Source organism: Rhinichthys klamathensis, unplaced genomic scaffold (genome assembly GCF_029890125.1).
Source record: "Rhinichthys klamathensis goyatoka isolate OS25496 unplaced genomic scaffold, OSU_Roscu_1.1 h1tg000191l_1, whole genome shotgun sequence".
NCBI lineage: Eukaryota > Metazoa > Chordata > Actinopteri > Cypriniformes > Leuciscidae > Rhinichthys > Rhinichthys klamathensis.
The window spans coordinates 3,612,406-3,635,039 of record NW_026606717.1 but is presented as its reverse complement, the minus strand read 5'-3'; the positions used below and the strand labels follow the sequence as shown (position 1 = coordinate 3,635,039).

Genomic DNA, 22,634 nt, shown 5'->3' with positions numbered 1-22,634 from the left:
CACCTCCCTGGTTCCCTGTAACGTTGGTACCACCCTGGAGGCTTCCTATTCTGCCTGAGCCACCCCTCGTCAGGACATTTCTTAATATATACATATGCACATATCACACACATATATATTGTATATATGTAAAGTTGTATGAGAACCCAAGAGATTGGGGACACATTATATTTAGTGATGTCAAATCGATTAATCGCATCTAACAAAAGTTTGTTAATATATTAACAAAGTTATATGTTAGATGCAATTAATCAATTTGGGTTCTCATACAACTTTATCAGTAGGTGATTCAGTTTGTGAAAAAAAGGCTTATAAAGACACCTGCACTTCCATAGTAATACTTGCTAATCCTCCTACTCCTCAAGTCACCATAACCAGAGGTCTCACAATAGCAAGCCCCGAAAAAATGTTCAGTTCCTTTCTTTATAGAAAGTGTCTTAATCCGTGGTTGGTAATCAGTGGTTTAAATTGACCATTCAAACATTTTAACACGTTAAAGCCCTACGTCATCACGGGCAGACCTCTGAATGGTGGTTTCTGAATAGCGTTTCAGATCTTAAGTAGGACATTAGGCTATATTATTCATTGCTTTCAATGTATAGGTCAAAGATGCTACACAAAGTCCCACGCTGGTCCAACGACATGCTGGTTTTCACTGATCAGATGACAAATCACCGTATACACAAAACTAATTGGATGAAGCTTAGTTCGAAGGAGTTAAACTAGGTTTTTTTTTTTTTTTTTTTTAAAGAAAAGTTTTTACGAATGGCATCGACTTAACAACTGCCTTTGACAAGAAAAAAGGACAGTAGGAAGCTGAGACAAGCGTAAGCCTCTTAATTTGCGTGAATAGTGAAAACAAGTTTGGGCATTAATGCCCAGATTACATGGACACCTATGGAGGTGTTAAAGCTTTAAATTTTGCCTTTCTTCACAGCAATTCCCATGGCGGCAGAGACGACCCCTTGTTCTAATGAAGGTAACAGAAGGTAATAAATTATTTTAAAATAAATGTTTATTTTCTCGTATTCGTCCTCATACTATTTATTTGTTTGTTTCAAATACCTATAAAGATATTAAAAATGCGCTCAATCAGATCAGCGAACTGTTGCCATATTTAAAAATAAACGCGTCTTGTTAGCCCCAATCTGCATTAAATTAATGTACATTTTGTGGTTTCTGCAAGGTTGCTTAAAACGCTGTTTTGTGCAAACAATCTGTGATTTAAAGAAAATGTCTGATGTAATGCAAAGGGGGGAAATGTATTTTAAAATGACCTACACCAGAAATTGAACAAGTCTTTATCCATTTTTTAACTTGTCCATTTATTGAATGCATTAATTACAGAAGAATTAAGACAAAGCATTTTCGATTCAGTTCATTTTATTTTCATCTTAATATTTCCCTGGCTAATTAATCAAGATGAGCATATGGTTATTTTATTTCCTTCCCTGAATTGTGGCTCATAAGTTTAATAAATATAAATAAAACTCATGGTATAATACATGGCAACCATAACAAAACTGTTTTAGTACTATTCTGTGAACAGAAAGTACCTTTTTCAAAAAATCCTAATACTGTATGTCTGATGTAGAATAAAATACTTTTACAGAACAAACCTTGAAAAAGTGTGTATGTGTAACAGTAACACTTAAAAGCTTGCCCTGTTAATTTGCTCAGATATAGCTGTTTTATGTTTGTTGTATCCATTTACAATTATGAAAACAGGATGAAAATATCTAGAAGGTTCATTCAACAACTGTTGAAAACAAAAACTTTCAGCACTCATCAACAACCAGCAATAAACAAAGAAAGAATTATTAGAAGATACAATTCAACTTCCAGAGACTGAAGAGACGTGTCTATAATAACTCTATATATTAGTGCTTCTGCTTGACTTTGGTCTGATCTCTCAAGTGAGATGAGTCTCAGCACTCCTCTTTTCCAGCTATTCCTGCCGCTGTGATGTGAGTAAGTTGAGCAGAATGCTCCTTCGCTTTGAGACGCAGTGCTGCTATGCTGGAAGCATGGAAGTCCACCGTTGGAGGGGACGGTAAGGGTGGTGAAGAGGAGAGAAGGTTGTTGGTGAGGTGGGAGCGTTGAATAGGTCTATCGATGACAGGAAGGGGTATCCTTTGCAGTGCCATTGGACCTAAGCTTGTAAACAGTCTGTTGAGAAATGTAGAAACAGAATATTATAGTGTGAAACGGAACTTAATTGTTTTGTGTTGAACATGCAGATGAGGCTCACCTTCCAAAAGTGGGACTCATGAAAGCGGGGTGTCTAAACATGGCTGCCCCTAACAGAGCACTGAAGCCGTGAGGGGAAGCAGAGTTTGGGGGTGGCTGAGCCAGTCTTTGGAGGGGGCCAGGCCAAGCTGAATCAATAGCTGGATGCGGGTTTGGGACAAAGGGATTCCCACTCAGGTAATGACATAAGGACTGTGGAGCAGAGGGGGTTCCAGGATAGTGTAGGCTCAGACTGTGTGACTGAACCCCCGCCTTTTCCCGTTTCCTCCATTTTGCACGTCGATTCTGGAACCATACCTTGAGAGAAAAACAATGCTTTTGTCAGTTACAAGTAATAAGTAAAAAGAACAGTTTGTACATTTGGTAAAGAAATCTTGTCCCACTACCATGAAAGCACATCAAGCTATTGATGTGCTTTCATATATATTTTTTTCTTTTCTGTGTGACATTGTAAAGCACATTGGTCAACTTGTGTTGTTTTAATATAGAAAAATTAAGTTGCTATTACGGTTGCTATTGCTATTTTTCCCTTAGTCAAAGAAAAATTAAAGCTAGACCACAGGCTCAAATAGAATATTCTTGGATATCACAAGAAATGCAATGTTACAGAACTTGTATTATTTCTGCATCTCATCTGTGATAACACATGAGTCATGACTGAGAAAAACTGCACCTAAAAATTTTAATCCTGTCATTCACTCATGTCTTTCTAAAACTGAATGGCTTTCCGTCTTCTCTAAAACAAAATGTGATTTTTTTTTTGAAAAAATACATCTAAAAATGTCTTATTTTGGATTCCAAAGAAAAAAAAAAGTTGTGCAACAAACAACTATGAGGGTGAGTAAATATCAATGATAAAACACATTTTTATTATTGGGATAACTATTTCTTTAATACAGAGGGTTGTTTGCTGATGAAAGTGGTTCATAAAAAATAGGCTAGAATTAGACTATATTGCTAAACAAAAATTGGAAATAACCTGCTTTAGTCAGATAAAAAAAAAATAATAATAAAAAAAATAGCCACGTGTAAAGTTGCCTTTAGTTTGTAAAAGAGCTAAATAAAGAGCCAACTAAAAGAACCTTGAATGTTCCATATTCTTGGACATTTTTTATCTGACGTAATAGCTTATCTAATTGCCCACTTCTCACTTAGATCTACATATCCAGATCTTATTTTTAGGTTGCTTTTAAGTGTATCGAAATAAGCTTATACACAAATCCACAAGTCAGGTAGGCCTATGTAGGCTGTCTGTATATTCAATATGAATCTTATATTTTCGATAGTTTGTCCCGTGAATTGTTGCCATTGTGTAGAATTGTAATTTAGAAATGCCAACAATATTTAGGATAGGCTATATTTTCTTAATGTTTCATGCTTTTTAAGTGCCCCCAGTCACGAAGAGTGAAAGAGAACAGGCTATGAATGTTGAAAAAGGTGAGATGAATAAGAAAGTGACTTACTTGCACTCGTGCTTCTGTAAGATCAAGTCTCATTGCTAATTCCTCCCTTTAATTACAGAGAGAGAGAGAGAGAGAGAGAGAGAGAGAGAGAGAGAGAGAGAGAGAGGTTGTAGGTCGAGTCTTTATCTTTTTGTTTTACTCATTGACAATGAATTTAAATAAAAAAAATATATATATAGGCTATTTATTCGTTTACATTCTTGTGAGCAAATATTCAATCTATCTAAACATTCCCCATTGAAACGGCTAATGTAGGCAACCTGTATTGCAACGAACATGAAATATAAATTATAATTAATAATTAATGCCTAAACTTTTTTTTATTAAACATTAAAAGTGTTTTTTAAATTCTATTGAAAATGACTGTTGTCTTAAATGAAGATGTGACGGATAATGCCATTTAACCAATAAATCACTTTATTTTATTATTGTTTATTATTGCATAACGTTAAAGCATTAAGGTCTAGCCAAAATGTAATTCAAATTATTTGCCGCAGGTGTTGCCGTTACCTTGTGAACACATCAGGGTAGTGTGTCTTTTGAAAAGCTCTTTCAAGCTCCTCAAGCTGATAGCTGGTAAATGTGGTCCGGTATCTCCTCTGTTTTCGTTTTAACATCCCATCTTCAGTGTCACTTCCCGCTGATAAAGTAGTTTCCTCACAATTCTTCAAATATGCGTCTCGTTCTTGCAGCCCCAATAGATTCGGAGACACATTTGTCTCTCTCTCGGCTTCTTCCTCCTTCGGTCCTGGCGAGGGACTGGACGCGTTTTTGCAGGACTGTAGAGACGCGTGTTCCTGATACGATCTAGCACGAGTGATGCTTACTAGAGAGGCTTCAGTAATTTTTATCTTTTCACAAGCTGTGTGTAGCAGTCTTGCCTCGTTTTCGTTTGTGTGAATGTCTATGGTGGAGGAGTCTGTCAACCCGGCGAAGGGGCGGCGGAGCTTCGGCGGCAGGTGCATGTCTGGTTGAAGGGACCACAAACTGTCCGGGGATGCTGTCAGTAAAAATAATGTATCTAAATTATTATTAATAGGATTAATTAAGTTATAGATAAGAACATAATTTAATTACACAGGGAAGACTATACTTTTAATGTCCGTGCAGTTTAATTTAATATGATTTGTTCTTAATGAGCCTTATATGAGCTGCACTGTTAAAAAAAAAAAGTGCAATCAACTTGGATGTTTAAGTCATTTCAACTTAAATTACATTAAACTGACTTAAATGAGTTGAATCTTGTTTAACTTAGGCCTGCAGCGAAAAAAAAAAAAATGAAAATTGCTTAACTTATTTTGATGAGTTAAAGCAACGTAAAAAACGTGTTGTCATGCATATTTTTTTAGGGTGTAGGCTACTTAATATGTAATTACTCTGCAGGCCTACTTGTAACTGCACATTGTTAATGTAATTAGGCTGATTGTAATACAATATTTGCTACACACTAATGAATTGTTAGGCCTATTTCAAGTCCACAGAAATAAATTCTTATTTAAAGCCGAAGCTTCATCTCTTGAATACCATTGAGTTTACGAATTATAATTCAGTGCAATGCATGTGAAAACAACTAAAACAGGAATGCATCATAATAAGCGACTTACCTTTAACTTTTAAGGAACCTTTCCTTCCTAGAATACTGTCGATACAGTACGAGGACAACAGATGCGATTTATATTTGCAGTTTGTTTGGTCTGGATTTCCCCCCTTTGCTTCTTTGCTCATATCTCTGGCTTTAATGAAGGCTATAGCCTACAGAAATCAAAAATCCATTGAGCGCGCGCGTCCCGGTGCTCTGCCTGACTGAGCGCTGCAAAAGCTCGCGCACGCCGACCTTTGTACTGATGCTTCAGCTTCCAAAACTGATCTAGAGCATCTGATTGGTTCTCCGATAAAAGCCTCTGCCACAGGCTGTGTCCTTCAGTTTAAAGACACTTTCGCTTTATCTGGCAAAATATACACATTTATCCAACACATTTCAGATTGAAATTGACTACTTCAGAATGTCATTAATAATAACAGTAATAGCCTAACCTAATAATAATAACAGTAATAATAATCATAATAATAGCCTATTTTTATTATTATTGTTGTTGTAGTAGCTAATGTAACTTTTAAATGCAAGCCTATGAATAGAGAAAGAAAGAAATGAGAATGCTATTCCAAAGACACCTTTTTAAATTAACATTATTGCATAGCTTCCTGTCATATTTTTTATAATTGTATGTTCTGTTTGTAGAACAGAATTTAGTGTGGAAATCAAGCGTGGCACGCGCTCAGTACAGTGCGCCTTGGGCGCCATCTACTGTATGAAACACATTTACCTTTTTAAATGGAATAAAAAGTGAAAAGGAGAAAATTATGAGTAAATAATCACCGAGAATTGCCAAGTTACAACGCTTTCTTATATGCAAGGTCAAGTTTATTTAAGCTTTTTTATGTCTGAACACGAACTGTTTGTGTCCGTTTTATGGTGAATTTAATCAATAAGTTTCTCATATCAAATAAGAAAAGAAAAAAAAAGAGTAAAAAAAATACAAAACAACAACAACATGGCATTATGTTTTCATGGTATCGGTGTTTACACGAGGACAGTTCTCATGGTCACGCTCGTCTTCACCATGGAAACAGTACACAAGGTAAAGCACCACAGAGCGGCTATTGTGAAAATGGCAGCTGAGGAATCCGTCGACGGTCCATATTACCTCGAAAAAGTTTTAATTCCAGAGGACTCCGAGGATGAATATACATACGACGAAGTGACTGTCGACGACGAATTCAGCATAACTGAGGGGGAAGAGGACTTGGAAACTGTCGTTAAAGCAGCACGGGATCATACCGAATGCACAAGTCAGAGTGTCAGTTCAGCCAGACATCCAGTTCCTAAAATACCTGAGGTGGTGGACGACTTTCTCCGCAATTATCTGGTAAAAATGGGCATGAAAAGAACACTAGACTGCTTCCAGACAGAGTGGTTTGAGATGATACACAAAGGCTTAATTAAAACAGACCAAATGGAATTCGTACCTGATGCCTATACACACAACCAGCTCCTGGACAATGAGCTAAAAAACATACAAGGAGAGCGGGATAGCTATAAACAGGCTGCATTTGAAGCTGGAGAAACCATTGTAAAGCTCCAAAGAGAGAGAGACTTCCACAAGATGCAGCACAAGCGTGTTGTTCAAGAGAAGAATAGACTTATTGAGGACATAAAAAAGCTGAAGAAACACTATGCGTCCTACGAGCCTGCTCTTAGACAGCTAAACGATAAGTATCAGACAGCTGTGAGGCAGAAGATGCTGGTTAGTCTGGAGAGAGACAAAGCGTTCAGCCAGGTTCAGAACCTAGACTCTCTACGTACCACGCATTCTTGCCCAGGAACTCGAACAGCTCTAAAAGCTGCAAACCCTGCACAGGAAAGAGAAAAAACCCAGAAAGGAGCACACCCGCCATGTGACAACAATGCATCATACGATGCTATAAAAGACCCCAACAAGAACACAAAACATCCTAAGGATTCAGAATTCCCAGCCAGCACTCGCGTCAATCCCTACTTGCCTCAAATCAAAGCTTTCTCTTCTGTCAACACCAAATCAGCCAACTACTCTCTCTCAAAGTCTTTTAAAGCACACACAATGGCAGTAAGCTTCCTCGCTCTCCATCCCCGTAAAATGATAGTAGCCTCCTCAAGTGATGACCACCTTTGGAGATTATGGGGAATACCAGAGGGAGAGATGATCATGACTGGCGAGGGTCACACTGATTGGCTGTCATCCTGTAGTTTCCATCCCAGTGGTGGTTACCTGGGTACCACAAGTGGGGACGCCACAGTTAAAATTTGGGACTTTGCTCAAGGTCGATGCATGCTCAGTTTGGAGGGACACATCCACGCCACCTGGGCCTGTTCCTTCCATTCATGTGGTGATTTTGTGGCCTCTTGTTCTATGGATAACACTGCTAAAGTGTGGGACTTGAATAGCGAGCGTTGCCGCTGCACTCTGCGTGGACACGTTGACTCTGTGAACAGCATTTCTTTCCTGCCCTTCTCAAATATTTTACTAACCTGCTCGGCAGACAAGACCCTCTCTCTTTGGGATGCCCGCGCTGGATTGTGTGCCCAAACTTTCTACGGCCACAAGCATTCATGCAACCATGCAGCCCTCAATGCCACCGGTGACACAATTGCTTCGTGCGACTCTTTTGGGGTGGTCAAATTATGGGATGTGAGGAATGTGTCAGCAATGGTGTCCATAGACACTGGGCCTCATCCCAGCAATCAAGTGGCCTTCAGTCCAAATGGAAGAATGCTAGCAGTGGCGAGTAACGATGGCTCTGTGAAAACCGTAGAAGTGGCATCTTTACATATGTCTAGTCTAATAGCTCATGATGATGCCGTTCAGAGTGTCATTTTTGACCATAAAGGGGAATACATTCTATCTGCAGGCTCTGATGGTGCAATTCACATCTGGTCATAACAAAACATATTTACAATGGGTGAGAAATGGTCAAAATTTTAATACATTCTGACATCCTTTGTTATTAATAAATATGCATGTAGGCCTATTTGTTTAAAAATAAAACAAAGTTTCCTGCACACAACAGACAAGCTTCTAAATTCTGGAAGAATTTTATTATAAGCTTTAAATAATCAAATTAAACAGACATTTAAAGCAAAAAGTGCATTGCAAGAATATTTTCCAATTTTTTTTTAATTTGTTATAATTTAATAAAAAAAAAAATTTGTGCTTTGGTACTTTACATTGACAAGCATAAGGGAATATTTACTTACGCATCATAACAGGCAACGTTTTTTTACATGTTCTTATTCAGTTTGCATGTCTACACACGTTATAACTTGCTCTCAGTCTGTAATGACATATTTTCCTTTTTCTTTTGTTATATTGTTTTCAATGTTTTAACTCAATCAATTGATACAATGTAAAACCTTTTATAGCAAATAAAAATCTGATACAACTATTCAACTTGGTAGCTTAGGCTTTTCTTTTTTCTTTTAGATAAAGTTTAACTGCATGACTAAAAAAATGCATATAGGGGCCAACCAGTTAACTTTGGAACTCAAATTGAATTCATTTACATTTTTCATTTTCCACCTTTATTCCTAAATTATTGTAAATGTTTTTTAATTTTTATATGCTATTCAATGCATTTTGTAAATATTGTGTGAGTTACACGTTAAAATTTGCATTCGAATGAGAAAACAACTAAGTAAACGCTTACTGGCAAACGTAAAAGACAAGTGCAACTACCAGAAAAAGGTCCTTCATTAGAACATGCTTCAGCCATTCAGTAAAAACCTACCTTTTGTGTTCTTGGACTTTTTTTGTTGTTGTCTCAAAACCTTATAGTTGGAGAGATATTGCCCTTGTGACAACTTCACAACTAGACTCATAATTCAAATAGAATGTTTCTAACAATCTTCAGAAATATGAGATCATATTCGTATTTTAGGTTTGAATTTCCCAATTCCTTATTCTCTCGTTGAAACTCGCTGGTCAGTGGCCATTAGGTTATTGATTCGCCTGCAGAAGTGGCTGGAGGGGAGTGATTGTGTTTCCTCTCACAGCCACACGAGGACCGTTAGACATCGCTTTCCTCATGAAAATTAATGTGTGCACTCCCCTTCCAACCTATCTGTCAGATATACGTTTATATATGGTTCAAAACATACTGGAAAATGTATATGACATTGGTTTTCTTCTAATATTAAAATAATATTACTAAAAATATTTAAATCTGGTCATTCCCCGCTCTTCCTCCTAACCATACGTGGTCATCTGCATCACAGAAGAATGACAAATTAAATAAGAAGGGCATTTTTGAATCGAAGAATTTTGGCATTAAAGTTTATATGTCCTTTGTATTTCTCACACGTAAAGTAAGACAGGAGCTCAGGTCTGAGACAGTTTGTCATCTCCAAATATTCCAGATAGCTACATCGAGTCTCTTTCACCCGGGACCCAAAGCTTAAAGAGCCTGTTCATCACTGCCACCCCTTTAAAGACCACCGGGTTTGAGAGTCCCGAGTCCATTGGTCATTGTAAGTGTCATGTCATTTTAAGAGTATTTAAAAGTCTTTAGTGCAGCCTTTAATTTGAATTACTGTTATATAAACAGTTTGGTTGTGTAAGGCTGGAGGCCTACGCTGCTATTTCCATCCAATAATCTGAACAAAAAGGATGACGAGCATAATTAAATTGTTAATCTGACTTCATTAAAAGTTGTTGTTATTATTTAACCCATAAGAACTGAAAACTTAGGAAAATGTAGGATTTAATCTGAACGTTTAGATAACTAAACTAAAGTTTGTTATCACTATCAGTGATAAAAGGAATGATTCTTGAAGCTTTTAAAGAAAACTATACTATACTGAAACAATTTTAAGTCATTTTCTCATATAGTTATCAGTTTAAATTCAACCAATTAAAAATATAACCCCACATTTTTGCGAATAAAAATATGCCACAACGATTCTCCTGGTCTTTGGGTGGCGCGAGTGTCCGAGCTGATGTGAAGCGAACACCGGAAGTGCGTATCTACAAAAACACAGACACGCCCCCTCATGTTATTGGCGCGTGCAGCGGACTGGAGAAGAATGATACATGCTGATAAGCATATTTATTCAAATCACTCGTCAAATATTGATTATAACGATATACTGGGCTTTATCTGCAACTGCTAGCTCGGATAAATGATTTAATATAAGAAAAAAATAGCTAATAATCATTCACGAGACGGAATGTAATTTGACAGCACGCGCACGCAGCATCCTGTTGCTCATCATGTGTCTGTAGATACATAACAGCTGGCTTAAAATAGATTAAGTTTAAAAAAATAACAATATTTCTCTTGGTTGAAGTGTCACTTTTTATCCGTCAATATGATGAAAAGCGTAGGAAAGCTTTTTGGGTTAAGGCGAAAATGCGCGCCCCCAAAGTCTCGGATTGACAAGAAAAAGACGCGCGTGAACCCCGTTGATGAAATGCTAGAAGACAGCGACGAGGGCTCGTACGGCAGCACGACCAGCGTCAGTTCAGGAAGCGAATACCAGAACTCCGAAGAGCAGTCCGGTTCCTCCGACAGCTCGTACAGAGCACGCGAGAGTGACGGGGATGACAGCAGCGACACGGACGAGAAACGCGCCGCGTCCCGTAAACCGAGGAAGAGACCCGCCTGCGCTCCTGTTGCTCTCGACGACAGTTCCAGCGATTCTAGCGAGTCCTCGAGCGACGTCGGCGGAGAGCCGCTCAGGAGAGCGTTGCAGAGAAAACGGCTCAGGCTGCCGGAGGACTCCGAGGACGAGGCTCTGCGGAAGAAGGAGAGAGAGGCAGAGGTAAAGGAAGCTGCTGCCAAGAGAAAAGAGAGAAAGAATAAACTCATGGAGCTGTCAAAGAGAAGAAAGTCAGGCAACCCGCGGCGCAGGCGCAGGACGTTGGTAAGTTGACCATGAATGAGCAAGAAACAGTAGTTAAAGCTGCAGTCCGCAACTTTTTTGGGTTAAAAATTATCGAAAATAAATTGAGCAGGTACATTACCAGCCAGTGTTCAAAACTACCTGCTTGCCTTAGCTCGATTCAAAACGGTAGCTTGTAATCATGTTTTTAACTCCAGTGGCACTGGTGGATTTCCGCGGGAAATTCGAGCATGTCTTTGCGTCATTACGTCACATCTGTACACATTAAGGAGGAGTCTCGGCTAGTTAGTAGATGTTGGAGGTGGAGATTTATAGCCTTTTCTCACTGCACTTTATATAAACTTATCAATTTGATGGCGGATCCAGACAGGTTCAAATGACAATCACCAGTGACAACTGGAGATTCACCCGTTGTAAAATGCAAAAGACTTCGGACTTCAGAGTGGCCACAGAAAAAAAGAGACTGCATTTGGGCCCATGCGAAAACAAGGATAAATATCGGGGCATTAAATGTAGTCACGCAATGCTGATGTTGTTAACATGTGAGAACAAAGTATAATTTGCACGGTTTGACGCGATATGAAATCATTAGATTTAATCAGCGCGATTTACTGCAATGCTTTTTCCCCTTAGTTGGTCAGAACAAAAGTGGATTTTACTAGTTCAGATGACATTTTCCGGTGAAAGTTCTTGACAGACTGACTGACAGCTGCACACTATCCTCAAACATTGGATTCATCCGCACTTTTGTTGTAGTGTGTCAGTAGGAAATATCAGTTTACATATCCAAACATTCCTTTTTCCATTAATTGTAATAATCCAGAGTGATTTTTGTATGCACAAGTAGTCTGACAACAGCCTAACAGCGGTATGCTCTAACGCAGAGATCTGATTTCACCATCATCGAGTCGGTCTGGGATTACATGAAGAAACAGAAAACTGAGACAGACTAAATCCAGAAGATCTGTGGCAACGTCTCCCAAGATGCTTAGAGAAACCTTCCTGCAAAGCTACCTGAAAAACTATAGGCTATGCAAGTGTACCGAGGACAAAAGCTGTTTTATACGTAAAGGGTGGTCCACACCAAACATTGATTTGATTTAGTAAATAGATGTTAATTCATAAATAAAATGTATTCATGACATTATTTTTGAAAGCATCCTCACTTTACAGCATTTTTAGTGCCTAAAACTTTTCGGAGTACTGCAGATTTGCAGGTAGGTTTCTTCAAGACCCCTGTAGACGTTGCTGCAGTTCTTCTGGATTTAGTCTGTTTTTTCTGTTTCTTCATGTAATCACAGACAGACTCGATGATGGTGAAATCAGATCTCCGTGTGGATCATACAGGCCATGATCTCCAGACTCCTTGTGCATACAAAAATCTCACTAGATTATTACAATTCATGGCAAAAGGATTGTTTGGAAATGTAAACTGATATTTCCTATTGACACTCTACAACAAAAGATATAAATAACTGGCTTAAACCATTTTTTGGGGGTGGAAATACTAACGTGCCTTTTGTACATTAGACAATTGCACACAGTACTGTAATTTGTTCAGGGGAAAAACATGGTTCAGGAAAAACCTAAAATGTATTTTTTCTTTCACCAATTATCCAATTCATGTAACTTTTTATTCACTGAGTAGCTTCTATGCTAATTAAAATGTCTCACTCTTAACCATTTATAATTTACACTGTTGACACTTTAATAATAATATATCATCTTCAGTGATAATAGTAATGGTGACAAAAACAACAGCGTTCCTTTAAAATGTATTGGTTAACTGGATACCTTGTCTGTTTTTTTTTCTGCAGGGTTCAGAAGAAGAGGAAGAGGAGAAAGAGGAGATCAAGAAGGACAAAGTTGAAGAGCAAAGTAAAGCAGACAATACTCGTGATGAATCTAGTGTGGAAGAGAACGGCGGCCCTCTAGACAGCAGCGAGGAGGAAAAACTTGCTGATAGTAGTGACAGTCTGAAGGATTTTATTGTGGAGGAAGATGAACAGAAAAATGACAAAGAGCAGGAGGAAGAGGGGAAGGCCAAAGACAAGGACTTTCTCGCTCACCTTCCACGCCAGTGTAAGACTATGTGGTTGTGGCTTTTGTTTTTTGTTTGGAAACGTGTAGATGTGTCTTTAAAATTTAATTTCAATGAATTCTAAAATCTCATTTGTTTCTATTCTCGTTACAGTTATCACAGGATCGCAGCTCACCCACTTTCAGGTGGTGGTCAAAGCCTTGCTGATCAATGTACTGGACTCAACTTTCCTCAGTTCACTTTACAGTATGTTCATCAATTTATTCCTTCTCTTCTTAGCACTGGATATACGGTTCGGTTTTTATTACGATTTTAGGGTCATGGTTTTGGTACAGTCTGTTATGTGCTATGTTCAGGGAATACAGGACTACTGTCAAATAGAAATAAAGAAAATAAGAACAAATAATCAAACTACAAGCAACAGCACGAATAAATACAATAAAGCAAAAATACAAATAAAATAAACAGTGCCTTTCAGGTTTTTCAGGTATCAAACAGTAGTTTTCAGGTACAGAAATTGAAGTAATCAAATGGAAAACAACATTGCATGTAATCTTTAATGTTGAAATGAAATAAAGATGAATCATTATTAAAGTTACAAAAGCTATTCAGTCAAGAGCAGTGAGTGATTTGTCATTTTTTGTTTGATTAACATTAAAAACATACACGCGCTTTCTGTGTGTGTGCTTCGGATGAGTGTACACACAATCTTCTTGCAGCATATTCAAGTTCTCTTTCGTCTTGTACTCGAATGTTTAAATTAGCATGGCATAAATGAGTTGAGTTTAAACACAGATAGCAACGTATGTTGTTCAGGTCTCACCTGCTCTCGTGCATTATCAACACCCGGGTGATGACTGGTCATTTTTGACCAAACGGTACTCCTATTGAACAAAGTTTACAAAAAGAGTGACTCTTTTGTCCACGTTTTTTTGATCATCGCTGTTGTAACGTATTGGGAAGCCAGAATGTAACATAAATTACATTTTAAAATATATTAAAATACAAAAATGTTCGTATTTTTGATTAAATAAATGGTTAACTTAAAATACGTTAAAAAAAATCTTACAGACCCCAAACCATTTCACTTTGTATCAATGACTACAGGTGGTGAGCGAACGAAGCGATACGCCCAGGAGATGAAATCATCATTGCTTCATTTTGATGAGCGATTGGTTCTTCCTCGCCTGGAGAACCTGAAGCAAAGGAGCCGCTGGAAAGAACGTTACAAAGTAAGATAAAAGCCCTTTGTGTTTTTCATGAAAAGATGTCGCATTTCTATGTATAATTGCTTGCTTTACTAATAGTCACTTCTCTTTAATATGAAGATTGAAAGTTATGGTGTGGTGTAGATTAATATACATACTTTCATGTTTATTTATCGTTTTTATTGATGAAAAGGAAAGGGTGGAGTGTTATCCTAAATTGCGGGTTATAACGACAAGGATCCAGACGAAGGGATGTGAAGCCTGTGAGCTTCACAGAACGGGGCGCTTCACCGTGCGACTCTCTGGCCAGTTGTACCACAACAACTCCCTGCAGGAGGACCAGTTCATGCCCGATGATGCCCAGGTTGTTTTCCATGCAACTCGCTTGTACAATTTGGCCATAAATTGTCCGAAGATATATTTAGAATGCTTCTTGATCTAATGTTTATGTTAACAATTGCAGAGTTTCTTTGTTGGCTCGGTCTGTGCCAGTCGTACGGAGGTCTACCATGCCCTGAAGCACTTTAAATACCATCTGTTTGAGAAGTGTCGTACAGCATTAGAAGCTCAGAAGGAAATACAGGAAGGGGAAACAGGAGAGGACGACGAACCAGTTAAGGAGACAGTCAACAAGGTGTTTACCAGACTGCAGGATGGAGGCTGGATCAGTGAGGTGGGAATATGGAACCTGCTCTTTATGTGCCTTTAAAAGCTATTTGAAGGGATAGTTCACCCAAGGGCCACTGTCATGCAGAGTTCAGCTCCTATCCTAATTAAACACACCTGAACCAGCTAATCAAGGTCTTACAAGGCATTCTAGTAGAAACTTCCAGGCGTTTGAGGCAAGTTGTCTTTGAGGCGAGTTTTGTGTTGTCTCCAAGTTGGAGACAGTGGCCCTCCAGGACCGAGTTTGGACACCCCTGACTCTGAGAGTCCTTATAATGGCACTGAATGGGTGCTCCTCGGCTGACGCTTGAAAAACCACACACATCAATCGTGACAGTAATCCGTACGAACCCAGTGGATAAATCAACAGGTCTCATTCACTAATAATTGCGTGGATTATTTCGTATTTGTTAGCACAGGAGAACTTCTCACGAAAAATCTCTGGCTAATTAACAATACGTGCGTACGCGCATGAGTTTGTTCTTAATCTCGTTTTATTGTTAGTGAATTTGGAGTATTCTAAATGAGTAGGTTAGTCAAACCATCTCCATATAACCCCTTATTCACACTGCACACGTCTGCGGTGCATTACGGCTCCGACGAGGTTTTCCTCCCTCCTCCACACAGCTCCAACTCAGACCAGGAGCATTTCAGAGGAGAAGCAACTGGGGTCGCCAGAACACAAGATTTGCCTGTCCGATGTTGTTTTTCTTGATTTTTTGGTTCTACCATGGGTAAGTTGGCCGTGTGTTTTTCAACTTCTTAGGATGAACCTCTAGTGCTCCATTTCTGGCCTCCTGCCATGGGTATAGTGATGTGAAATAAAGGCTCTCCGCACACCCTTTACTTTACAGCCTGTTGTTACTCTCGTCAAACATATGTCGCTCTTGCCAGATCCTCGAGCAATGCCAAATATCATTGTCAAAACCAGTTCAAACACATTAAACACCTTTTATATAGATCCAGATTACAGACCTTTCATTAGCCAGCTGTACATACGTGTATGTCTGCGTTATTCAGAGAAACCTCACAGCTGAAGCTATAACACAGCTTTTCTTAATATATTTAAGACAAAATGTAATCATGATTTGTTTGTGAAAATGTTGATAGACAGATTTCACACACAAATGTTTGCGTACGCATGCTTGGGGAATGAGACCCAGTGTCTTCTGAAGTGAAACGATAGGTGTGTGTAAGAGAAACATTGCTTCCGGTCCACTGTTTATACAAGGGATCGTGAGGGGACATCTATCATTTCGCTTCGGAAGACATTAATTCATCCACTGGGGTTATATGAATGACCAATTCAATTGCATTATATGGACTCACAGAGATTTATTATTTTCCTACAAATCTTTTTTGTGTTTATCTTAAGAAAGAAAGTCATATACACCAGGGATAGCATAAGGGTGAGTAAATGATGAGAGAATTCAAATTTTTGGGTGAACTATTCCTTTAAATGTGTATGAACACACTGATTGCTTTTTTTCTTTCTATCCTTTTAGCAATACGAGAAGTTTCAGGAACATCTCAATTCTGCCGATTTCTTCCAGGAAGAAAAGCTGGACTGAACGGATTGAACTTTTCCTGATGTCATCAATCTGCCCTTTTATTTTTGCCGTCATAAAGCATGGCTAACTTTTGAGTTGTTAAAGTGTGTGCCCTGAAGATTTAGCATTATAATTTCATAATCGCACTGCTATGTAAATTGCTTCTGCATGATTGTAACAAATTCAGTAGAGTGAACAATATTCAACATATAAAAACAATATTACAAGCTGTAACCCAAAATGTAACAGATTTGTCCAAATCCTGAGGATTTAAAAAAACTTCTGTATTTTACCCTGATCATTGTGCTTTCAAAGATGTGTATGCTGTTTTTATGCCTTCATTTGTAAGTAATCTCATATTAACACTTCTGTGTAAATGCATCCAAGCCATTTTACAGTGTTTCAGTGTTCTTCTAATAAACAAGATTCATAACCAGGTCCAGATAAATGTCATGTTTTGCATCACAGAAACTATTTCTGCTTTCAAATTTTACATTTTATTAGAAACAGCAGTCGAACAATGCATATAATAACACAATCTACAGGCTTGTGCTGAATCGCCATCCTCACAGGACACCAAGCTTGAATTCGGTCATGATGTGAGGATCGCCCATCATCTCGCACTGGATAGGATCTGAGGGGGAAAAGCGTTTACATATGACCTAGTATACTACACAAAAATCACTTGTGAAATTGTCCAAATCAACTAATACAACCAGCAATCGTCAGTATCATATTTTTATAAAGCAAACTCAAGGAACTAAACAGCTCATTAAACTTTGAGAGCATGACGGGTAACGTGTCTTCGTACCATTGAGGATGTCCTCAAAGCCAATGGTGTCATCACTACCTCTGAGGGTATCCAGGGCCAGATTTGAGCTGGGCAGGAAGGGCAAACGCTGAATCTGAACCAAGGCAAGTGCAACGTTTAAACACGATGAGCATAGGGTGTTTATGGTATAACTCGCATGTGAGGAAGTGTCAAACATACCTGTCTAGCTGCTCTGTACTCCATCTGTAGTTTGAGGGGTGCGTGGAGACCCTGGATGTTCCTTAGTGTGTTGAAATTCATCTTGTCCTGGTTAAGCTGAAACTGGTTTCACAGTACAAGCTGTTAAACTTGGTTTAGAGGTGTCTTTGTTACAGTGTACTTACACAAATAAGTAAGGAGTAAAAGTGAATAACACATTGGTAACACTTATTTTTGGTCCATTAGTTACATAGAACTAAAGCAAACCTTAACCCTAATTATATAGTTAGTACATGTAGTAAATGACTATTACTCAGTACTTAATTGAGTAATTACACTGTAACAAGGACACCTTACAATAAAGTGTAACCCACATATTTCCTATAGGGTAAGTTGCTTGTAATTATGCATCATTTCCTGTTACTATAGAAAGTACATGTAATGTGTAACAAAGATGATGTAAAATGAAGTGTTGCCCTAGCTGGTTATAAATTACAATCATTAATTTTGTGCTGATGATTAACTGTCAGAAACTGTCACAATTTAATTCAGTTTTGTTTAGGCCACTTACAGTGTAAGCCTAATGTGTTGTTTTTTATTTCTTGGAATCATATATAATAAATGTTAAATATTAAATTGTAATATAACAATGCAGTATGATTAAACACACAAACCTTTGTTGTGTACGAAGGAAGACATTTGACTGTACTTTACAACAGTGTTGTTTATATTCTTTGGCAAAATGTGATTGAAATAATTGTGGTTATCTCATCAAATAACCATGATTAGATGATTAAACAATTGTGACAAGCCTACATGTAATTTGGAAAAATACATTCCAACACTAATAAGCATTGGCTTATTCGCTAATGACTATTTTAAACATTATTTCAGAGACTTATTATGGTAATGAACTGATGTATATATGGCATATACAACAATGTTTGCATTTCATAATCAGTGCTACTGTGTGTTATTTAAAAATGATGCAATATATTTTTGTATATATGTGACTGTTTAAAATGATGTAGGCCTACATCATTATACATTCAGGTCTTAGCAAGAGCATCATCATTTACTACCAATATTTTACTTGATATGGTCTGTCTGGTCTTTAATTTTGCCCCTCCATTTTACACATGTATTTATATACTTTTAGATGTCTTTTGAAGAACCATGGATATTGGCAATGTACTACTTTTCTACTTACATTTTTCTCAGAGAGCTCCAATGGATGACTCGGTAGAAGCTCATTTTTTACACTAGAGAACCTACGAGCACAGAAAAATGAAATCTTTAGAATATAAATACGCATAAAGAAACATTTGCAGGTTTATAAGGGCAGAACTCACCCTCTGCGCAGAGAGTCTTGGACCCCATAAGGACCAGCCTGTGGACACAGACCTGTGACAGGAACACTGTCCTTCAGCTGAGAACGCAGGCCACGAGTATTCTGCAGAAACACACAATATTATTATTATTATAGAATCATGCAGAAAAGAAACCTGATGTGGAAATTCACTGGTGGCCTGAATGAGTGTTTGACAGTTACCACGCTACGTTAAGGTTTTCAGTCTTAACAGAAAAAGCGAATACAAAGTGAAAGTAAGGCCATGACACATCACAATTCATTTAGAAGCTAACAACGTAGTGGCTAAATTAATTCTGATATTATTAATTTCTGTCGCGGCAAATAATTAAAGGTCGAGACTTTTAAAAGGAAATTATGCCCGCGTAATCTTTCCTTGAATATAAATAAACAAACACGAACGAATCATTGTGCTACGCTATGCTAGCTAACTAGCTTGAACGCCTGCACAACACAAACAAGCGCTTTATAAACAGCAAATGCACACACTTTCACACTGTAAGGGTAGTAAGGAAATAACACACACCACAACCTTATTAAATGAAACAAAATTAAATCAATAACGAAATAACCAAATGGAGCTCCACATTACCATCTTCTAGCGACTTTAGTCTTGACGATCATCAGCATAAATGCACTTCCTGTCAATTTCCGGAAATTCTGTTATCATGTGATTGCGGCAATATTTTTTGGTCGTTGTTTAATAAGGTTATTGTTATGTTATGTTTATGACAACATATATATATTAGGGGGATATTTATTTAAAAATATATATATTAAACATATGTAAGCTGCGAAAATCCATTGCAGTGATTCTAGACTAATGTTTAAGGACGTATCCGTGCGATCATGTCGTACGGTTGGGGGTATAGCTCAGTGGTAGAGCATTTGACTGCAGATCAAGAGGTCCCCGGTTCAAATCCGGGTGCCCCCTCACGATAGACACTTTTTATGATTTTTTTGACATATTGCTAGTAAACATAATGTATAATACATTTGTCGACATGAAATTATGCACACAAAGAAAGCCAGACAAAAGCCAGAGCTGAGCAGTGGCGCCTGCCGTGTGCATCAATGTGACTGACCCGAGACCAGCTGATTGAAGACACCCTTGCAGTTGTTGAATGAAAGCATGGGCGATTCAAAAGACTCGCTCAGGCTGTTTCATTTCCTAAGTATTTCAAAGACATTCGATTACAATAAGCAGGTTAATACTGTTTCGCTGCAAAAAAAACGAGTCTGATCTTTGCATGAGATTGACTCACATCGCTCTGTTATCGTGTTTGTTCAGAGTTTTCCAAGTTCCACAATGTGAAAAGGGTCGTTTCTTAGAATCTTATCACGGATTTATTTTCACCCTCACTTGTACGCAGTCCAAAGAACAAAAGAATACATCATTATTAATGTTATAGATGGTGTTAATACAGGGGTGGATTACTGACCGGGCCTATGGGGCCAGTGCCCAGGGGTCCTTGACTACCAGAAGCCCGGGGGGGCCCTGGGGTTTAAGGCCACGCAATCCAGTTTGGTTCAGAAAACCCATTAACAATGAAAACAAATATTTATTATGCTGTAATATATGTGTCCCATAGCCTACACAAGGCCTCTTAAACAAGGCTCTTGGACTCTGAGGGCTCCCTGGAACTTACTGTTGGGCCCTATGTGAATATGAAGGCCCCAAATCCTCTTATAGAACCACTCTTTGAGCATATTTTTGTGTGTGAAAAGTATTGGAAAAATAACTATTTATTATTACATTATAACTGCCCATTTTCCCTAAGTTGAAGTGAGACTACATTTTTAAACATTGCCTAATTTTTTATTTGCCTCATTTGCATAATGTTTTATTGCCTAATTATAAATGATCCAACAAAAAGGGCCTAAAGACAGCAATAGAGTATGTTTTAGTTATTAAATTTGAACTGTAGAAACGTACACCCTTCACTCTACAGTTGTTTGAACGACTGTAAAAGATGCACCTTCAAAATAAAAAAGTAGATATACGAATAAATTGCTTGATATTTGATATCCGTTCGAATTTGATTTTTCTCAAAAGTGACAGGCCTAATGAGGGGTGGACCTCAGTTCTTCTAGATCCAGGGGCAAGAAAAGTTTTCTACATTTTAAAGTTAAATGCATTAATCTGAACTTTTAGAGTTCAGAAATATAATATAATTATATATAATTTTTATTGTTAATTTTTTTTTTTAAAGCCTCACAATAAGTGTATTGTGATTCTCAAAACATTTGCTGACCAAACAAAGATTAGTAACAACATGTAACAATGTTTACATAAATTAATTTGGATACATATCAGGTAAAGCTACATGCTAATTTTTCTCAAAGAAAACTCCAATAATTGTTCTCCACACTGTAAAATTTTTCTGTTAATTTACACCCAAATTTCAACATGATTAACCTGATATTTTTAATAACTGCGCCTTACTGTTAATTTTAGGGAATATATGTTAAATAACACCTCATTTTTGTTATTTAACACCTCATTGTTAAATAACACCTCATTTTTGTTATTTAACCGCAAAATCGAAAATTCAAGCAAAGATGTCGGATAACGGTCTGGTATGTTTGCTGATAAATGCCGCTATGCAATTTTATGCTTATTATAAAAAAAGTTATTATATCAGTGGAGAAGTTATGCAATTTCATTTCGGTTTTTTAGGTTGCTATTAAACGACTGATTCAATCAAGGTTCAAGGTTGGGTGGGGGTGGGTGTGTCTCCCCTGTTCTTTCTGAACACGGTGTAAATATCCGTATGACACGCAGCACGCTGGCAGGCGCCACCCTAATATCTATTGGCGCCACTATTTGAAATAACATGTTCATACAGTATTTTTTTTTAATTCTGGGAAGGAGCGTATAAGGCATTTGAACCGGCCGGCAACGAACACGGAGATCCATGTCGGAGGATCGCGGTGGTTACATCGACCAAAATCACAATAATCCGGTGAGAGAGTTTCTTGAAAGTCATGCATAGTTTTAACATCTATCAGTGATGTTGATGTATACTAAACGCCACGGACTTACACCACATGAAATGAAGTAACGTAACTTAGCTAGCTAGCTGCTAATGAGCCTAGGTGATTTTGATAGTTTGTCCATTAATTTTTAGAAACAATGCGCTTATTTTAATGTCCATTTATGTATACGATCTAAATCTATAAACAATAGGCTAACATTAGGCCAATAACTTTAAGTAGCATTCCCGTGGTCAAGTTTGTGTGGCATTCTTGGCATGCAGTCTGGTTAAAGCAGATTTATCCTGAAAATCAAACGGCTAACATAAATCTATTTACTGATAGCTGTTTATGATGCTAGATAACGTTAACTTAGTTGGTCTAGTTGGTCCAAGTATTTAATGAATTCATGTCAGCTGCTCGTCTTTGATGGATTATAGCTGTTTGGGCTACCAGACATGCTGGTGTGACTATTTTATGTGCAGGTTTTAGCCTTACAATGAGGTAAATCCAGCAAAAACAGCTATTACTGATAGGGCTAGTGCAGTATCTAGCTATGTGAACAGCTATTCTCTTTTAATTGCCTTGGTATAGTGCACCCTATTTTGTGTTTTTTTTTGTTGCTGTTTTGATTATCATTGAGTTGTAGATCAATGTTTACATTTGTTTTCTTGTTTTTTTTTTTTATTACAGATGCAGGATACCA

The 22,634-nt window shown here is 37.8% G+C and overlaps 4 protein-coding genes and 1 non-coding gene across 7 annotated transcripts in view; 3 read left to right on the top strand and 2 right to left on the bottom strand.

Moving 5' to 3' along the window:
• ccdc82 (coiled-coil domain containing 82) overlaps positions 1–17,049 on the top strand; it is a 152,136-nt gene extending 135,087 nt beyond the window's left edge. The window contains exons 1-8 of one of the 3 annotated variants that reach the window (XM_056262128.1): positions 10,274–11,169; positions 12,966–13,230; positions 13,343–13,435; positions 14,297–14,421; positions 14,591–14,761; positions 14,861–15,070; positions 16,439–16,472; positions 16,569–17,049. In XM_056262128.1, coding sequence (XP_056118103.1) covers positions 10,615–11,169; positions 12,966–13,230; positions 13,343–13,435; positions 14,297–14,421; positions 14,591–14,761; positions 14,861–15,070; positions 16,439–16,465 — 1,446 coding nt within the window. In that variant the 5' untranslated portion in view covers positions 10,274–10,614 and the 3' untranslated portion in view covers positions 16,466–16,472; positions 16,569–17,049. Of the gene's footprint in view, positions 1–10,273; positions 11,170–12,965; positions 13,231–13,342; positions 13,436–14,296; positions 14,422–14,590; positions 14,762–14,860; positions 15,071–16,438; positions 16,473–16,568 lie in introns of those variants that run through there. The other 2 variants (XM_056262127.1, XM_056262126.1) reach the window with 2 other exon arrangements.
• arxb (aristaless related homeobox b) lies at positions 1,770–5,655 on the bottom strand. Its single transcript, XM_056262135.1, has 5 exons — positions 5,318–5,655; positions 4,224–4,713; positions 3,714–3,759; positions 2,252–2,547; positions 1,770–2,169 (listed from the first exon to the last, which is right to left on the bottom strand). Exons 1-5 carry the CDS (start codon positions 5,436–5,438, stop codon positions 1,929–1,931), a joined length of 1,194 nt encoding a protein of 397 aa, XP_056118110.1. The 5' UTR covers positions 5,439–5,655; the 3' UTR covers positions 1,770–1,928.
• LOC130095387 (sperm-associated antigen 16 protein) lies at positions 6,382–8,358 on the top strand. The gene has a single exon (XM_056262124.1). It carries the CDS (start codon positions 6,383–6,385, stop codon positions 8,189–8,191), a length of 1,809 nt encoding a protein of 602 aa, XP_056118099.1. The 5' UTR covers position 6,382; the 3' UTR covers positions 8,192–8,358.
• A 38-nt stretch (positions 17,050–17,087) lies between the features above and the next one.
• pomp (proteasome maturation protein) lies at positions 17,088–19,662 on the bottom strand. The gene is made up of 6 exons (XM_056262143.1): positions 19,545–19,662; positions 18,936–19,036; positions 18,794–18,854; positions 17,605–17,706; positions 17,425–17,518; positions 17,088–17,247 (listed from the first exon to the last, which is right to left on the bottom strand). Exons 1-6 carry the CDS (start codon positions 19,545–19,547, stop codon positions 17,180–17,182), a joined length of 429 nt encoding a protein of 142 aa, XP_056118118.1. The 5' UTR covers positions 19,548–19,662; the 3' UTR covers positions 17,088–17,179.
• A 152-nt stretch (positions 19,663–19,814) lies between these two features.
• On the top strand, positions 19,815–19,886 carry trnac-gca (transfer RNA cysteine (anticodon GCA)). Its single transcript has one exon. It is a non-coding gene; the product is annotated as a tRNA-Cys (tRNA).
• Positions 19,887–22,634: the final 2,748 nt, after the last annotated feature.